At 48.0% G+C, this 16979-nt stretch overlaps 1 protein-coding gene across 1 annotated transcript; it reads right to left on the bottom strand.

Annotated features, from left to right (window-relative positions):
* Nucleotides 1-1906: 1906 nt before the first annotated feature.
* On the bottom strand, nt 1907-15374 carry WNT8B (Wnt family member 8B). The gene is made up of 6 exons (XM_038140615.1): nt 14926-15374; nt 8887-8920; nt 7796-7934; nt 6338-6463; nt 4200-4342; nt 1907-3811 (listed from the first exon to the last, which is right to left on the bottom strand). Exons 1-6 carry the CDS (start codon nt 14982-14984, stop codon nt 3254-3256), a joined length of 1059 nt encoding a protein of 352 aa, XP_037996543.1. The 5' UTR covers nt 14985-15374; the 3' UTR covers nt 1907-3253.
* Between the last annotated feature and the right edge of the window lie 1605 nt (nt 15375-16979).

Genomic DNA, 16979 nt, shown 5'->3' on the forward strand with positions numbered 1-16979 from the left:
ACCATCTCTGCTGGCTGGCAGTATCCCAGTCTGTGGGCAGTGAGCATTGCCCCCTCCCGTGTGGGCACATGGCTTCACAGCACCCGGGCACCCGAGAAAGCATTTCGGTTGGGTGAGAAGGCCTTTGGGTTGACAAAGAATATGGGGGGAAGGGGGCAGCAGGAAAGGATCCCTGGGTGCAGAAAACAGAGCTCTAATCCTGTGGCAGATAACATCATGTCTGCAGGCTAGGCTTGTGTGTGTTTGGGGGAGCTGGAGGGGCAGAGATTGTTAGGCAGTATTTGTTTGTAAAGCCACTTGCTCTGAAGATAATGCTTGCACTAACTTCTATTGAGGGAGCAGTGTGAGTCCCCACAAAGTCCTTTCCCAAAGTGTCTTTGAAGCCAAGAACCCATTGAAAGGAAGAAAGGCCAAGAGAGGGGATTAGTTTGTTCAGCAGCTGTGAATTTCAGTGGGAGGCTGATGAACTCCAAAGTCTTTGTTGAGATGTTTTTTGTAAGGAGCCCTGCTGGAGGGAGAGACCCACACCGGGGCCGCGGCCTTAGACAAGAAGGAATCTGAAGCGGCGGGGAGCTGTAAACGGGCCACAAGGACTTTTCCCAAACACTTTTCGGAAAAGGTGTTGTAAAGAGATCGGAGGGGGATTAGCATGTGAAATGACACTTTCCATTGACTCCACTGAGGGGAGGGGAAAAGGGCTGGCTGGCTGATTTATTAGCATTTTGTTCCCTTCTCTATTCTGCTCCCCCAGCAGCCCCCCCTCCGCTGTCTCCCCTCCTCCCGAGCCCTCTAAAGAGGCTCGGATTGGAAAAGGGAGCGGGGGGCTGCCTGTTTGTGTGTCATCTGGGCGAAGGTGACCACCTGGGAAGCTGAATGTAAATATTTCTCCTCTGAGGAATGCGCCTTCATTAAACCGAAATGAATACATGGAAGCATCCAATCCTTCCCACAATGGCAGCAGGGCCTTTACCGCTGCGGGCTCCGTGCGCCGGGAGGGGGGGCCCGCTGCTGAGGTCAGCACATTCTGCAGCTGCGGCGTCGCCGTTTCCCCAGCGGAAGCAGCGCGGGGCGGTGGGGCTCTCGCTGAGGCGCCCCGCATGTCCCCTGGGCCAGCAGCCGCCACCGCGCCAGCCGGGGCTGTGCCACGGCCTTCGCGGGCAGCAGTGTCAGCAGGGGAGGGATGGAGGACGAATGGGACGAAGAGGGAAGCGGCTTCTGCAGCTTTTCCAGCTGACTGTGGAGCGGCGAGAGCCAGAAGGAAAAGGGAGGCCCATGCTGGACCTTTCCCTGGTGGTCGAGAGGCTCTTGCTTCCTCTTTCCTGGCCAACCACATAGGGACATAGGGGAACTGTGGCTGGGGATGCAAGAGACCTTGGGCAGGGTCACTGTGCTAGTAAAAACTTCTGTGCAAACAGTGGTGGTTTGTGTGTGAAGTGGAAGTGTTTCAGTTTTCCCTGAGAATGGGCCAAGGTTTCTTGCAATTTCTGAAAGGCCAAGATTCTTGCTTGACAGGAATGCTCTTGCTCTGATGAGACCCTAGGCCCAAATTCCTGCTCCCTGTGAGGTAGTTCTAGGATCAAGGGACTAATTGATAATGAAGAGACAAATGCAGGCTGCTGAGTGTCTTTAATATATCAGCTATGTAATGGGCAACTGGGCCCTGCCTGCCCCTCTCCCACCCCATTTCTTCCTGGCAGTTGCATGCATCCTCAGGCAAGCTCAGGAGGGAGCACATCCTTTCCCCTCATGGTAGGGGCTGAGGTTGTGCTGGCTGGAACTGGTTAGGTCTTCCTGGGCTCAGATGGATAAGCAATGTGTTTTAGTCTCTAGGACACTTCAAATTTCTACATACACATGCAAAATGGGACGAAAGAACACCCAGCCACTTAGACACAACAGCATTTTACAAGCACTTGGCTACTGATTTATTGCATTGGCTATTGGTTTACAAATATTGGCTACAAGATGGGTCTAATGGCCAGGAACAGCTCTGCTGGCTTCTTGTCTGGCTAAAGGACACTTCAAACAGCAGAGTAGATGATCTTATCGCAGCACAGGGGCAGATTGCTCTGTTGGTGCAGTGAGCTTCCCCAAGTCCTGCAGCTGGCAGCTTCTTACCTCCCTCCCCTAGCCTCAGCAAGGGAACAGAGATGCACCAACCAAATCTTCCTGCTGCTTGCTTAGCCTATAGAATATATACAATAAGTGGTAGAGGAAAAACTGTTATGTATACATCACAGTAACTGTGCAATAAATTAAACTTCAAAGTGCTTCACTTTCCTATTTACACCACCATTAAATAGTAACTGACATTATTTTCTCAGACTAGGAAGAAGTATTTAGTTAGTTAGCTGACAGGGTGTAAGAGTGCTTGGCAAGTACACCAGGACATGGGGAGTAGGCTCAGCTTGGCAGCTCCTCTCTGGGAGTGATTTGGGAAGAAGGAGGTAGTGGAGAAGTGTGAGGGCATCTTTATGGCATCAGTCAGGGGCTTTGATAGGAATGCTAGCCTAAAAAGGGAGACCAGACCTAGAGACTTGGAAGACACAGAGAAAGCATGTAAAAATCAAGGGATGGGACCCCTATTTTGAACAGCTGTGTAATGGGCAGGTCAAGCAGCAGTTTTGATCTTGCTGCTGCCATTTCAAATGCAAAGCACTGGAGAGCTTAGCAAAGCTGTCAAAGGGTGGGAAGCAAAGCTGTGGGGTCCCTGGAGGCTGGCTTGCTGAGAAAGGAGCTGCATGTCTTTTGTATTTCCTCATAGTGTAGGCCTGAGGCAATTACTGTTTTAGTACCTCTATTTTTTAAAAGCCTCTTCTCATTTACAGATTACTGATCTGAGTTGCCCAATTGTTGGTGCCAATTTTCCTTGTACTTTTCATCTCACTTACTCAAAAGCCCAGAGCAGGTGCTTGTTTGGGGAACAGACCAGCTCAAAACCACAGGAGCCACCAAGGCCTCCTGTGTTTTCAGAGATAATGCCATAGCCACTGGATAGAGTGACACTGAGTTGAAGGGACAGTTTTGTTTTGTGAACACTTGAAGGTGTCCCCAGAAGACATTACCCACTGCACTAATGCCCTGTATGGGCAAGGCCTGAGCTCTCATACAAGGCTCTTTTGCCTTGCCCAAGCCCCGGTAAGGCAGCAGTGGGAATGAGACAAAACTATGCCAAACAGAAATGGTGCCAGGAGCTGATGGGAAGGGCAGGAGAGGAGAGGGGCAGACAGAACTGTGGAGGAGCAGAAGCAAGTTAGAGCTTTCTCTTGAGCTTGCGGCTGGCTCCGCCACCTCCGCTCCGCTCCCGCTTCTCCTTGCGGACACAGAAGTACTTGGTGACCCGTTTGCGGCACTGCTCGCAGCGCACAGCACAGCACCAGTGGAACTTGCAGTTGCAGCTGGACACCATCTCGGCTCGCCTCTCCTCCACCGCCAGCCCGCAGTCCCCGCACAGCCGCCGGCAGCTCCGCTTCTCCCACTTGCTGAGCGCCTTGCCCCTCTTCAGGCACTCCCTGCCCTCTGTGCCCAGCAGCCCCAGGGTCTTGTTCTCCAGGCAGTAGTCAGGAGAGTCTTCCAAATGGACCAGTTCCTTCTTGGAGATGGAACTAAAGGTCTCAGCAATGGCACCCCGGCTGGCAGCGCTGTTCCCTGCTCCCTGCAGCAAGTCCACCTTCAGGGCTTTGTGGTACCTCTCCTTGAGGTAAGTGCCCACCTCCCGAAACTCAGGCAACTGCAGCCAGCAGGTCTGGGTCGTGCAGCTCCCTGACACACCATGGCATTTGCAAGTCCGCTTCATGGTCCCTTTCACTGCCTACAGGGTGAGCAGAGAGAGAGGTTCAAGAATACAACCCCAGAAGGGCCGTTTCTGTGCTGCAGTGCATGCAGGACCATGGCTCCAGGCCTGTGGAGGAGTTTGGCATCAATTCTCCCTGCACAGTAGTCTTGAAGCTCACAGATTTGCTTTTCCACAGTGCTCCCCTCCTTGAACTGGGAGAAGGAGGACTGCAGAAAGTCATTAACACTGTAACACAGAAGCTTTGCCACCTTAGAGCAGATACCATTGTACTGCTGCCATCCCCCCAGGAAGTTGTTTCTTCAGGACATGTGTTTTTAGCCACATCAAATTGTGACTCTCCACAGTGAATGTTCAGAGCCAATTTGGTATGCACTGTCAGCTCTGGAGGGAGAGAGGCGCTCACCTTTCTACCTGCCTCATTGTTATGCAGGTTCATAGCAGCTCTGGCATCTTGTCCAGTCTCCAGGGCATCCACAAACTGCTTGGAAATAGCTTCCCCAAAGCCCACATTATCGCTGCAGCCTCCCCACAGCCAGCCTTGTCCCCCTAAGAAAGGAGATGAGATGCGTGCTGTCAAAGAACCAGAACAGGTTTCAGAAGCGATGGGAGGGAATGGAGGCTGTGGGGTAAATCCAGCCTTTCACCACACAGTACTCCCAGATTCCCTCCCATTGAGTTCATGGCATTTCTCCTGAGGCCTCGATTGTAGGTGGCTCAGGCAGGCAGCAGAGGGGTATGTCCTGTACAGCAAACACAGGGCTTTCCAGGCTTTCTATAGAGCAGGATTTAAAAGCTGTCAGTTACCATGCATTAGCAGACATGCAGATAAGCCTTTGGGTCTCTAATCACTTCTCAAATCCTGACTTCAGCTGGTTCAGAGTGACTTGCAGGGACAGCATCTTGCTAACTTGGATTAACAAACTGGTGAAGGTATCCTGGTCAGAGGCAGCAGATCCCCCTCTGCCTAGAACAGCCCAAACCTTGCACACGTGCATCAAGGAGGCCGTGGTTTTGGCACACCCAGAATTCTGAGATGATGTTTGGCATCTTAGAAGGGTCTGGTTTTCTAGTTACCATCAAGAAACAAGGGAGTCAGCAAAGAATTGTGAAATTACACAAAAATATGTGGAAGGTACTTTTCCCAGCTGAGTGGGAGCTGAGTGGGATTGGAAAAACATTGTGCAGGTTTTTTCCTCCTAGAGAAAGATGCCAAATTTCAAATGAAGATTTGAAATCTGGAACATTCTGACCCTGACGTGCCACATTGGTACGTCTTGGGAGTTGCGGTTTAATGGCCTTGTTCCTCTCTGGAAAGGCCTGGCCCTCACCTGGACTTCCCCAGGGCATCGTGATCCACTCTCCCAGGGTGAGACAGGAGTGTTTCATGGGAGGTGGGTAATTGCAGCAGATGATGCAGTCCAAATCAAGAACTGGGACTGAAGGAAGGAGGAAAACCTTTCACCAGCTTGGATTCAGTCCAATAGCTGAATTGAATCATGCTGTTTTGGTCAAACCCAAAAATTCCCTGTGCCTTACAAGGTTTTAATTCCACGATGGAAAGTTTTTATTAAAAACAGATATATTTGGGGGAAAGGAAATGTAGCATGACTAACTTGATTTTCCAGAGAAGATAGAATTTGATGTGTTGTTGCCCAAAAGTCTTGCTCTATGGGAGAGAGGCATTCCCAAACTTTGGACAACTATCCAGTAGTGGCTGTTGTCAAAACAATCGGCCAGTAAAGTAAATTACTAAATACTGGACACTCCAGAGGAGTTTGTCATAAAGTGACACATACTGACTGCCTAGTGTGGCTGGGAAGGGCATGGCTTTTAAAAGATTTTGATAATTTGAAATTTGACCTCTTTCTATTTAAAACAAAATCCCTAAATGTCAGTGTTTCTGTGAAAGCTGAGCAGAGAGCTGGAGTGGTGCAGCCTGGAGTTCCCCACCAGGGGTGCTTGGTGGCTGAGGGCCTGGATATCACTGCCATGTGGAGGGTGTGATGGCTGTGTGCACCCACAGTGATTTTCCTGGTTGTGCTCCTGTGTGCCTGTCATGCTGACAAGTGCTAGAGAGATTTATGAATGCCACCCTGCTTTTTCTCATGATCATTCTTCTGTGGGGCCAACCTGGTCCTGCAGACCCTGGGAACCCTGAGGTCCCTGACCTGTGCTGCTATACCAAGAACATTTATGTGCATGGCAACAGATCCACTCCTCTGTCTGTATGATATAGTCATTCTCTCCAGCAGCCTAAATAGAGTTTTTTATTTGAATCAGGGAAACTGCAACCCCTTCTACTTTCCTGCTCATTTAGAAAGTAATGGAAAGCATCAAGAGCTTGGCTGGTGTAAGCTGGAGGTGGCTCCATTAGCTTCCACAGAGCTACTTTGGTTTGAACCAGGGAAAGCTTTTCTCTGAGCATTATTCCCTGGTGTGGGGACCAGGATGGGGAGGTGTTTCTGCAGGCCTCAGTGGAGGCGACAAGAGCTTCTCCTGCCGCCTGGGACAAGTGAAGGGCAGCAGCTCATCCCTCCTTACCCAGCTGTCCATTGCGGGAGTCGTCACAGCCACAGTTGTCAAAATCCCCCAGGCTGCAGTTCCGGGTCAGCGTGTACATGACACCCGCAGAGCTGATGGCGTGGACAAAGGCTGTTTCTCGGTTTGCTGTCAAGGGGGAATACAAAGAGAGTGGATGTGCAAAAGATTTCATTGCAGGACCAGAGTTAGAAATTGTTCCTACTGTGCACAGGACATCTGCAGTGGGGAAGACTTTGTGGGGTGAAGAGGCCCTACATCTCAGATTAGCTTAGTTTGGGCTTCAACTGCATGATGATAGAAGCTCCCAAATATGTTCCAGACTGACTCATGTAGTTTGAAAGGGTGCAGAGGAGATAGTACCTGGCTGTCCTTGTGGGAGCTCAACAGTGGTGATATAGCACAGACTGCCAATGTTCCCCACTTCTCACTAACACACCCCAACAGGAAGGGCTCCTCTTGAAGTATCAAAGAGCTCCTTCCCCACAGTCCCCTCAAGCTGTACCTTCTGCTGTAAGGGCTCGGAGCAGTGCCATACCTACCCACTAGGATCAGTCTGGGAATCATCAGCTGGCTTCACTGAGCCTTTGGCTTTCCTTTAATACCAGCAAGGTGTGGATCTGAGCAGATAACCTTGACAGGAATGGTTCTGGGACCTGCTTCTGGTCTCAGAGTGGGCCTTGTGCTGCAATTGTCGACTCAAGGCCCCGCTTTGAAACCTTTGTCCACCTCTGCTGGGGTCTGGTCTCTTGTCTGCTGCTAGTCCCACCAGAGGCCTGAGGCTCTCCTCCACACCCAGGTCCTGCTTTTAGAGGGTAGGTATGAGCATCAAACATAGGTCTAGAGGGCCAGATATGCACTGAAATATTTCCTGGGACCTGCAAATAGGTAGGGAATAGGATACAGTGACAATGACCACAGCCCCATGCCCTACAGTGGCCCAGGTCAGGGGTACTGGATTTCTGCCTAGGGTGATTCTGACATCTGGAAGATGTAGGAAGACTTTTGTCCTGTCTCTTGGCCACAGCACAGCCACTGATGAACTTTCCTGCTCCCTTTAGCCTTATCCCTCTGCTTGCTCCCCAGGCAGCCTGTGCTGGTTCTCAGCCTCCCTGGGATACCCTGGGACACCATCTAGGCATGGTGTCCAGCAGGCCAAGTGCAGGTCAGGGGGATGCATCCTTATGGGAAGACAGTTGTGTAAAGTTTGGTCCTGTGCCAATTGGGGTTCAGCAGGTCCATGGGTAAGGCTGGCATTGCAAGGAGGCCTTGGAGCTAGATCCCACTGTATCTGGGAGCTGATAGGTGAAGAGGTCTCCTGGGGAGATCCCTCTGGGGGATTCCTGGAAGAGGCACTTCCCAGGTGAGAATGGGGAAGAAAAGGAGGCACTTGGGAAGGGGGGCATGGGCTCTAACCTGTAGCAAGGGGGTCCCAGTAGCGGTATCCAATACTTTCCTTACCACTGCGCAGCCCACCGTGGCTGGAGAGCTGCAGTGCCCTCTCCGGGCAGTTCCAGCGGTCCCAGGCGAACTGGAACTTGCACTCCTCGATGCCGCTCTGCGCCCCCGCCGCCACACTGCTGGAGTAGATGAGATAGGCCTAGGAGCAGAGCCGGGGGTCAGCACGGGGACAATGCATCTTTTCAACTGAAAGTAACCTGTGTGCCATCTTACAAAACTACAGAGCTCAGAAGGTCTCCCTGGCCTGGCTTCCCTGGGAAGCTCACCACCACCAGCAGCACACCCATTTCCTGCTGAGCTGGGTCAGAGCCTGAGTCTCCTGTGGGAGAAAGCTCAGGTCTTGGCTGTTAGCCACATTAGGAAATGTGTCAGCCAACCTCTGCCATGGGGAACCCCTTATCTCTCCACCTTGAGAGGAAACAGAGCTTTCTGCTCAGATCAGGGAGCTCCAGGCTAGCAGATGCCTCAACCTGCCTTCTTCTTCACCACAGCCCATTTAGGAGAGCTAGTGCTTTGGGGCAAGGTTGCTCCACCAGTGTATTGGGAGCTAGATGGGCTTGGAGGTGTTCCTGGGGAATAGCCAGAACCAAATCCGGGTAAATTTTAAATTTTACAACTGGTCCTGGCTAAGAAAAAAAGCCTCTGAAAGAGGAGCACAAGGATGTGAGGGGTCAAAAATATGGAACAAAGTCCTGGCAATTCTAATTGTGCTCCTTGAGGAAGTATGTTTTACAGAGCCCACTGAAAATACTTTCCAGGTGGATCAGTGTGGGCCCTGATGCCAACCTGATCCTCAGGAAGCAATAGATGTCAAGTGAGAACCTTGGCTGGTGTTAATAGACAAATCTCCAGAATCTGGCCCCAACCAGCTTAAAAGAACCCTAGGTCAGCATTACTCAGAGCTTATACAGCCCAAGGAGCTCACAAGTTCCTGGCCTTTCTCTTTGCCTTATTGCTGAAAACCTGGGGGTGAGGGGAGCTCTGGCCAAGGCTGAGTGGAGAGGAGTGGGAAGGAGGAGCCCCTCTCTCTCTCTCCTTCCCTCTCTGGGTTTAGTGGAATCAGGGACAGAGATCAAAGGGATTTCTCTTACCTTGGGGCCCGTCATCAGGAAATTATTCACTGACCTGGAAGATAGAGACAGTGTCAGCAGGGAGGGGGTGATGGTGGAGGGGCCTGGGGAATGCCAGGCATCCCAGGGCTCTCCTCTCATTCCCCCACAGTCTGCCTGTCTCCTGGCTCCAGGCACCTCTGGTCTCTCCCCCATGTCCCTGTGCTTCTCCCTAAGGGACAGGACAGTGCTGTCCCCTTCTGCCCACCCTGCTCCCCTCAGTCAGGCTGTACTGGGCTGCAGTTCCTTCACTGCTCCCTCCTTTTGCTTTCCTCTGCTCAGCTACCCTTTGTAACAATCTACCCCTTATTTAGCTTTCTGGTTCCCCATGCCTTGCTTTTTACCTACTTGACTAAACTCAGGGTAGCATTTCTCCCAGCCTCAGGAGAGGGACCATGCTGAGGGAAGGAGGGCATCACACCACTGCTCCTTTGCAATATGAGTCCAGATGCATCTCTCCACATCACAATCCCTTGTTTTCCTGTGGTGCCATGTCTTACTGCCCACACTCTCCTCTTGGTCAGGTTATGGTGATGGCTGAGCACAAATATACCTGCCCTTCCCATCCTCCTGGACACTGTGCAGGGGACCCTGGGGGTTTGGGGTGGGTGGGCGGTCCTAGACAAAACTAAGCTTTCTGCTGTTCCCACTGAAGGTGTGGAGAGATCATCTCCAAGAGTCAGGCAGTGTGGCTTGTCTCCAACACTGTCCCTATGGCCTTGCAGAATGGATGCTGTCTGCTCTGAGTCTTTCACCAGTAAGAAAGATTGTTTGTGTCCAAATGGTCAGTCAGCGTTGGGACTTCATATGGTGCAGTGACCACCTGCAGAATTTGGAGAATGGCTGGGTGAATCCTGCTTAGCTGCATCATGGCAGAAAGGACTGGCACTTTGAAAAAGCCCAAAAACCAACTTGAAATATCCAAAGTCAGAAATGAAGTAAGAAAAGAGAGAGTCTCCTAAAAATACCTAATTCCACTCTCTCTAGGTTTATAAAATAACACTCATCACTATTTCTGGTGAGTCTGTGGTACATTTTCCCTGCTGGAACTCAGCACTTCAGAGAAATGGGTGACTGCGGTTATCACCCAGAGAGGACACTGGGGCCAGAGAGGTGGAATGAGTGGATTGAGATCTTGCTGTGAGTGAGTGAGTGGGAAAATGACAGAGCATGTGCTGTTAGAAACTTGGTTCTTCAGCTTCTTCTTGAGATTATGTTCTGCTTAAAATGAGCCACAAGTATTCCCTCATAAAGGAGAGAAAGATACTGTCTTTTTGTGCTACAAATCCAGCACAGACACTGTGGGCACATCCCAGGGTGGGCTCAAGCACAGTCAGAGGCAGGCAATGCCGTCCAAAGCTGAGGGTCAAAGTGCAGCCCTGCCATAGACACAGGGACAGGATTGGTCCCCAGACATCAGACACGTGAGAGATTGAGAGAGAGTGCTGTCCTGCTCTGGAAAACCACTTCTGCAGTTAGCAAGCCCACTTCACCTCCACCAGAACTTCACCCACGGAGATCCTTTCCAAAGTACACCACAAAAAGAGGTCTCATTACTTTAGTTTGGTCAAAATCACAAGAAACCTGATCTTTGCTGTTACAGTTTAGAGTTAGGAGAATGAGTTTGCAACATTTCATTCTGGCAAGTCTAACTTTCTTTTGTTTTGATTTGGTTTTTGTGGGTTTTTTGGTGAAAATGTGTTGATATTGATGAAGCTTTCTTTGGGAAAGTTTCCCCTGGGTCAAAACAGGAATAGGCTGTGAGAACGGGAGATTCTTTCCCTTTGTTCCAGGCTTGGGATTCAGACCCGGCTGTGCTCCAGCCCCCATGGGTACTTTAGCACAAAGTCGATGGTTGTTTTGCAGAGGAATTTTCCTTTGGAAGCTGCTTCTGCATTGTACAGCTAATTAAATATTTCCTGGGACTTGGAGAGACGGCATCTGTAGCCGAGTGATTAGAGCATCGGGTGACCTGAATCACACAGGGCCATGAACCTGGGGCTAATCAGACTGTGTAAGCTCCATGGGTCCCCATCCTAACGCAACTGGGTAGCAGCATGAACAAGTCATTTTTCCATCTGGTTTCCCTTCTGTCCATTGCCTTGACCTTAAGTGTTTTGCTATGGGGACCACACTCAGGATGGTGTCAGTGTGAATCTGGGCCCCTGGTAGCAGCTGTGAGAAAACTCTGGTAAAATGCTCCTGTGCAGGCAAGAGCTAGAAAATTGCAAGTCCTCTCTTATCTTGTTTTTGTCACCAAAAGAAGAGATATACCCTATCTGCATTGTTTCCCACGTGGATAGGAAAACCCAAATTCACAGTGTATAGAAGGGATTTGCCTCAAACCCTTGGATTAGGAATATCTGAAAAATTGCAAGGACGGCTTTAGGAGGAGGACAGTAATCCACAATATCAGTTTACAACAAACCAGCCTGTTAGCAGGAGTCAATTGACATGACTGCATTGAAGCAGAGGATCTGTTCCTTCCAGTATAAACTACAAGGTCCACAAAAAGGCCAAGTTCAGGATATGCCAATTCTCCATCTGCAGCTGAGCAAATGATACAGTAGCAATTTCCCAGCAGGATATTCTAAACAGTTTATAAAGTCAGGAAGACTGAAGGCGCTTTTCTTGAGCTCTCAGATCAACAGGCAGGCAGGCTGGGTTTGTAGGACTTAGACAAGTAAAGGATTCACAAAGTTTCAAGTGTTTTGTGCACTTGACATCCCAACATTTAACTCTTGCAGCTTCAGGTGGGTTCAGGAGAGGGGAAGATGAGACTATCATATGGCTAGAGGCTGGCTGAAATTTTTCTTACTTGTGTTGAGGGGGAAGGAAAGATAGGAATGGAGACACAATCTGTGTGCTTTTCTTTGCTCTTATAATTTAGCTAAGAAAAATGCATCTCCATTCTGTATATAGTCTCCAGTAAAGGCAGAGAGCAATTAAACCACTACTTACACAGATGTAGTACAATAGTGACAGTGTCTCTAGAATCATCTCTGTGCTGCAAATAGGAATCGCTACCAAAAGCTCTCTTCATTGTTTTCTCTGTAGTGTGATTTTTATAAAGAAATTATGTATTTCTACTAAATTTTCATTCCATTGTAAAGGAAAGCAGAATATAATACTAAACTAAGTAAGTAGTTGTATTCATGGCTGGTGCTAACCAGCCCAAATTCTATGACATTGGTGATTTTTTTGTATCACACACATGAAAAGAGACACTTTAGGTAATTTCTCTTCTCTGAGAAAGCTCTGGGAGTTTCTAGCTGTGTAAACCCCTTTCCCTCCATCTTCAGTCTCCAGGACAGCATTACACAGACTGAAGCAGAGCAGGCTCATAACTGAGGGGGTAGAGGGAGGACACCCCCGAGTTCCTCTGCCCCCTCCCCAGGCTGTGCAGGGCCCTGGCCGGGGCACACTGCTTCCCTCAGCACAACTCTATGTCTCCAGGTAAAAAGTAAATCTAGGGCAAGAGATTTTCATTGGATCCAATATTAGAAAATTATCTCAAAGCTAGTGAAAATCTTCAGCAGGAGTTTTCTATCATAGTTTTATTGAATCTGAAAGCAAAGAACCCTGCCAAGCAGCTGTCCCATTATATTTTACTCATATCAAATACTAATAAGCCTCTGATAATTCTGTTTCAGTTACAACTTTAACCAATAACATCACACTCATCAGTTTAGCATCACACTCCTCAGTTTAATATGCCCTGAGAGCCTTATCTAATCTCTCATTACAATATTTGTCTGATACTTTACCACCCACTCAGGCTACTGTGCTGCTGATTCTGCTCTTTAGACAATTATAAAGCTGGATTTACATCTTCACTGTCATTATTGTAAAGAGAGAAAATTGATAGAATTTCCTTTTGGATATGAGTTTTGTTCTCAATACGAGCTCCCCGAGGTTATTAGAAAATCAGGGAGGCTGGAAACCACAAGCAGTCCCACAGCTGAAGTGTAAAAAATACATTTAGGAGAAAACTACTGAGTTAGAGATCTTTATGTTATTCCCACAGGAGAGGAGACTGGGCAGCAACTCAATAACATTTGGAACTTTGCTTATTTTTTCTTCATTTTTCTCTATTTTGTTATATTTATTTTGAAGATTTTGTTCCTAAATGCAGCCCTGACATTTTGATCACCTAGAAATAATACATTGGTTGAATGGTCCGTTAAAAGTAAAAGCTAATCCACATGCAAAGAAGAGAAGTGGCCACATATGTATATATATTTTTGTTGTTGTTGTTGTTGTTTTATATTGTTGTTTTTGTTGTTGTTCTATATTGCTCCCCCACCATGTTCCCACTCCCAATTCCTGTGATTAAATCACAGGGAAAAAATAATGTGTTTTAAGCCATTGGATCAGATAGAGAAAACCAGCACAAATTTCAAGCAGAATTATTGTATGATTCCCACAAATTTGTCTTTTTTCTCCTCAAAAGTTAAGGGAGAGTGTCTGCAAAATTATGATTTCAAATAAAGGTTGCAATTTTCCTTTCTCTATGGAACTCTTGACCTATGAGCAACGTGCAGAGAGAAGCAGGGTTGTCTTGATCTATAAACTTTTCTCTTAGATAAAAAATGCTGAGAGATAGGGAATTTAAACATCCATCTTTGGACTGAAAATGTCTTGGATTTCCATATTTAGCTCTAATTTGTGTGCTGAAATTTCTCTGCTTTGAACTGTTTCTTTAAAATGTTGGGTTTTTTTCTTTTAATATATTCTAAACCTGTTTTTATTGAGGAAAGCAAGACACAGACATAGGAAGAGCAGAAAAATAACAATAAAATTAGCATGAGCTCTTGCCTAGCCTTTCTGTAGAACATACATATTACCCTTGTTCCAGAAGGGAGGTTTGTCTTGAGTTTGCTGCTTTATAGTATTTAGACATATACAAATTGTTGCGTATTCTTTTAATTAAAGGAATAGAAAATCTCTGAAAGAACATAAATTTCACTTCCAGACTAACAGGAATGAGTTCCCATTTACTATTTAGTTTCTCTTTTTGTAGTTTTGATTTTTCCATCCATGGTAATAACCCTAGAGATCTGCTATGGAGAAGGCAGGGCATTTTAGTAATTGAATGGTAAGAGACTTTCCTTGCCATTAGAGATAAGTCTGTAACCGACTGAGCTGATTCCCCAGGGCATCACAGCAATTGAGAAAAAAGTTTGGGTATTCAGTAAAAATCACATAGGAAAAATACCTGCAGAGACCATTTCCCTTTGGGAATGGGACTGATATATCCCACAAGGAATGATACAAGATTTGATGCACGCATAATCTCTTTCTGTTCACCCCTAAAGGACTTTTTTGGGATATAAATATAACACCGCCCTCAGGACAAAGCAAGAGATCCACAGGAGATGGCCACAGATTTGTGTGCAGCAGAACTATCTGATGGGACTCAGGTAGTTGGAAACCAAGCTGTAGCAGCTGCCGTAGCAAAAGCAGCTCCCCAGGAAACCCTACTACATGAATTTCAGACCAGTAATTCTGCCCCTATGTGTGCCAAGGAGCTGGACTCTCAGGCTGCTCATCCAGAGTGACACTGCTATGGATCTAACTCACCCCTGCGGGCTCTGAGCCCTTAATCACGGACTGTCCTCTTTGGGGAGCGTGAGAGGAGCCCCACTCGCTTTAATTAAGACAAGAGACAAGCTGACTGGGAGCCTTTGGAAAAACAGAAGTCTCTGGCTCTTCCGTTGGGTTATCTTCCCACTTGAAAGTGAGGGGCTACGTCTCAGCGTCCACTCTCCCCTATTTTATCCCAGCTTACAATCTGGCCCCTAGTTATTTTTGGGAGGTGCAGGGAAAAAGGACTTTCATAGAGCTAACCTCTCTGCCAATTAGTGTGTAGGGACTTGGTTAAATATCTGATTCCATTAAAGAACAGAACTGAACTAAGTGAGAAAGAGGAGACATTTAGGAAGGTGAAGAGGAATTTCCTTAGGGTATCTGGGAAGAGCACCCACCTGTGACACAGACTGTGATGCTCTTGATACTCACCAGGCATAGCAGGACTGGAAGAAGGGAGTGAGGAAGAAGATGCCCAGATAAGGGTCCATGTGAAATATAAAATCCAAATAAAGAGGGAGAAAGGAGATCCTAAAAAAACCCCAAACTTGGGTACCACCACCACCACCAGAGAAAAGAAAAAAAAAAACCCAAAAAACAACAAGCACAACTAATTTAGGGAAGGGATGGAGTTATTTTCCACCCGGCAGTCCTGGTGTGATGAAGAGGCGGATGCCTCCTGAATCCCACCTTCTGCAAAGGATAACCAATCCTAAAGTAAGAGCTAAAGGGGGCTGGTGAAATGGAGCCGCAGAACTTCCTAAGAAGAGATTATCTACTTAATTAAAGATTTTTTTTTCCCCTAAGTCCTTCAGCCAATCAGGACTCAAGTGCCAGAGAGAGATTGAGCTGATGAAAAGAACACCCCAGGTTCCTCGAAGACAAATGCACCACGAAAGGGATAAGAGGGAGGGAAAAGGGGGGGAAAAGAAAAAAAAAAAGAAAAAAAAAAAAAGAAAGAGAGGGATAAAGAAAGAGACAGCAAATCCCTTAAAGTAATCAATCTCCACCAGCACTGCCCTGGCTTTCCATTCCTGGCAAAGGCAAACGGAAGGGGCTGCTTTTGAAGTGTCTTCTCCTCCTGCCTTGGAGACACCACTGAGCTGGGGTGCACTGAATAGTCTGGGGTGGGGGGATTGGGCTCAGGCTGTCTACATCTGCTGCTTGGGTCACAGATATGAGATCATTGTCTCTGCCTCAGTCTCCCCCAGAAGTTTAAGGAGGATCAGGGCCAGTTCCTACTTCCATCTGCTTCTCTTTCATCATGGTGACCTGCTCTTTCTTCCCACCTCCTGTTTGCATCAGGCCATCCTCACCCCAGGAGAAAAGCCTCTGACTAAACCTTCCTATTCCCCCTTAATTTTCTGCTTTTGGCATTTCCTATAGTCTATGGGAGAGGGTCTGGAAGGGTTAGCAGTCTCTCGCTAAGGGCTTATCCCCGGCCAACAGCTGCTGGAGCTACTTAGAAGCGCATCCAGTCTGTGGCAGCTGGCCACATGGGACATTCCAGTTACTGTCACAGCACCCACCATAGATACCCTGACTAGCCCTAAATCAACATGACCAGTTGTATCACCATGTCCCAAAGCCATAGGAAGAGCTTCTCCACACTACGCAATTGAATTTTGTGCTGTGGACATGATCAGGCAAAACATGGGCTGAGACCAGTCAAACTCATTTCATCCAGGCACAGCTACCAAGCAGAAGTGCTGGACCCAGGCAGGATTTGAAGAGGACTGAGACCCTGTGGCTGAGCCATCAGGCAGGGCTGGTGGCAGGTTGAGCTTTGCTTGGGGACGCTTCAGGTGGACCAAAGTCCCTCCTGGGTTACAGAGTCTCAGGAAAGGAAAGCTGCTCAGCAGAGATTTGCTCTCTGATGGATTTTGGCTGTCTCACACTGAGCCCAGCTGTGCTGAAGTCAGGGAGCCCTGGCCAGGCACAGCATGCAGGACACTGCTGGCAAAACACTACCTTTGCCCAGAGCACTGCCTGTCCAGCCAGGACACTCCCTCACCCCAAGGGTGGCTGGGCAGTTTCTGGGCACCTAGAGAAGAAAATACAGGTGGCAGCAATTTATCCCAGGGCCAGCTGTGTCCCCAGCTGTGTCGCATTACAGCAAGGCTGATGGTATTTGCACTCATTAAAGTCCCAGATCCTGGAGCCCAGAGCATTTTAAAAACTAAGGTGTTATGTATGCTGAGAAAAAGCTTGAGAATTTGTCTAGTAGAAGATAAAACCCCAAAAACTGAAAGATGAGGGAAATGAGCCCTTTGTTTATTCTTAAATTATTTTTTGATAATACAGTTTTTAATTAATAATTATATTGAAACAAAATTTCAATGCTGTGATGTTTAGCACAGTTTTATGGTTTTGGTGGTCTAATTCAAGTAGTGGAGGTGGCTGTGCTCCCCCTCCCAGGCTGTCCTGGACTCAGTGTAGAGAACAGCTGCAGAGGCTGATGCTGCCTCAGGGGAGCTGAGGGTCTG

The sequence above is a fragment of the Motacilla alba genome, chromosome 6 (assembly GCF_015832195.1).
Source record: "Motacilla alba alba isolate MOTALB_02 chromosome 6, Motacilla_alba_V1.0_pri, whole genome shotgun sequence".
In the NCBI taxonomy this organism is placed as follows: domain Eukaryota; kingdom Metazoa; phylum Chordata; class Aves; order Passeriformes; family Motacillidae; genus Motacilla; species Motacilla alba.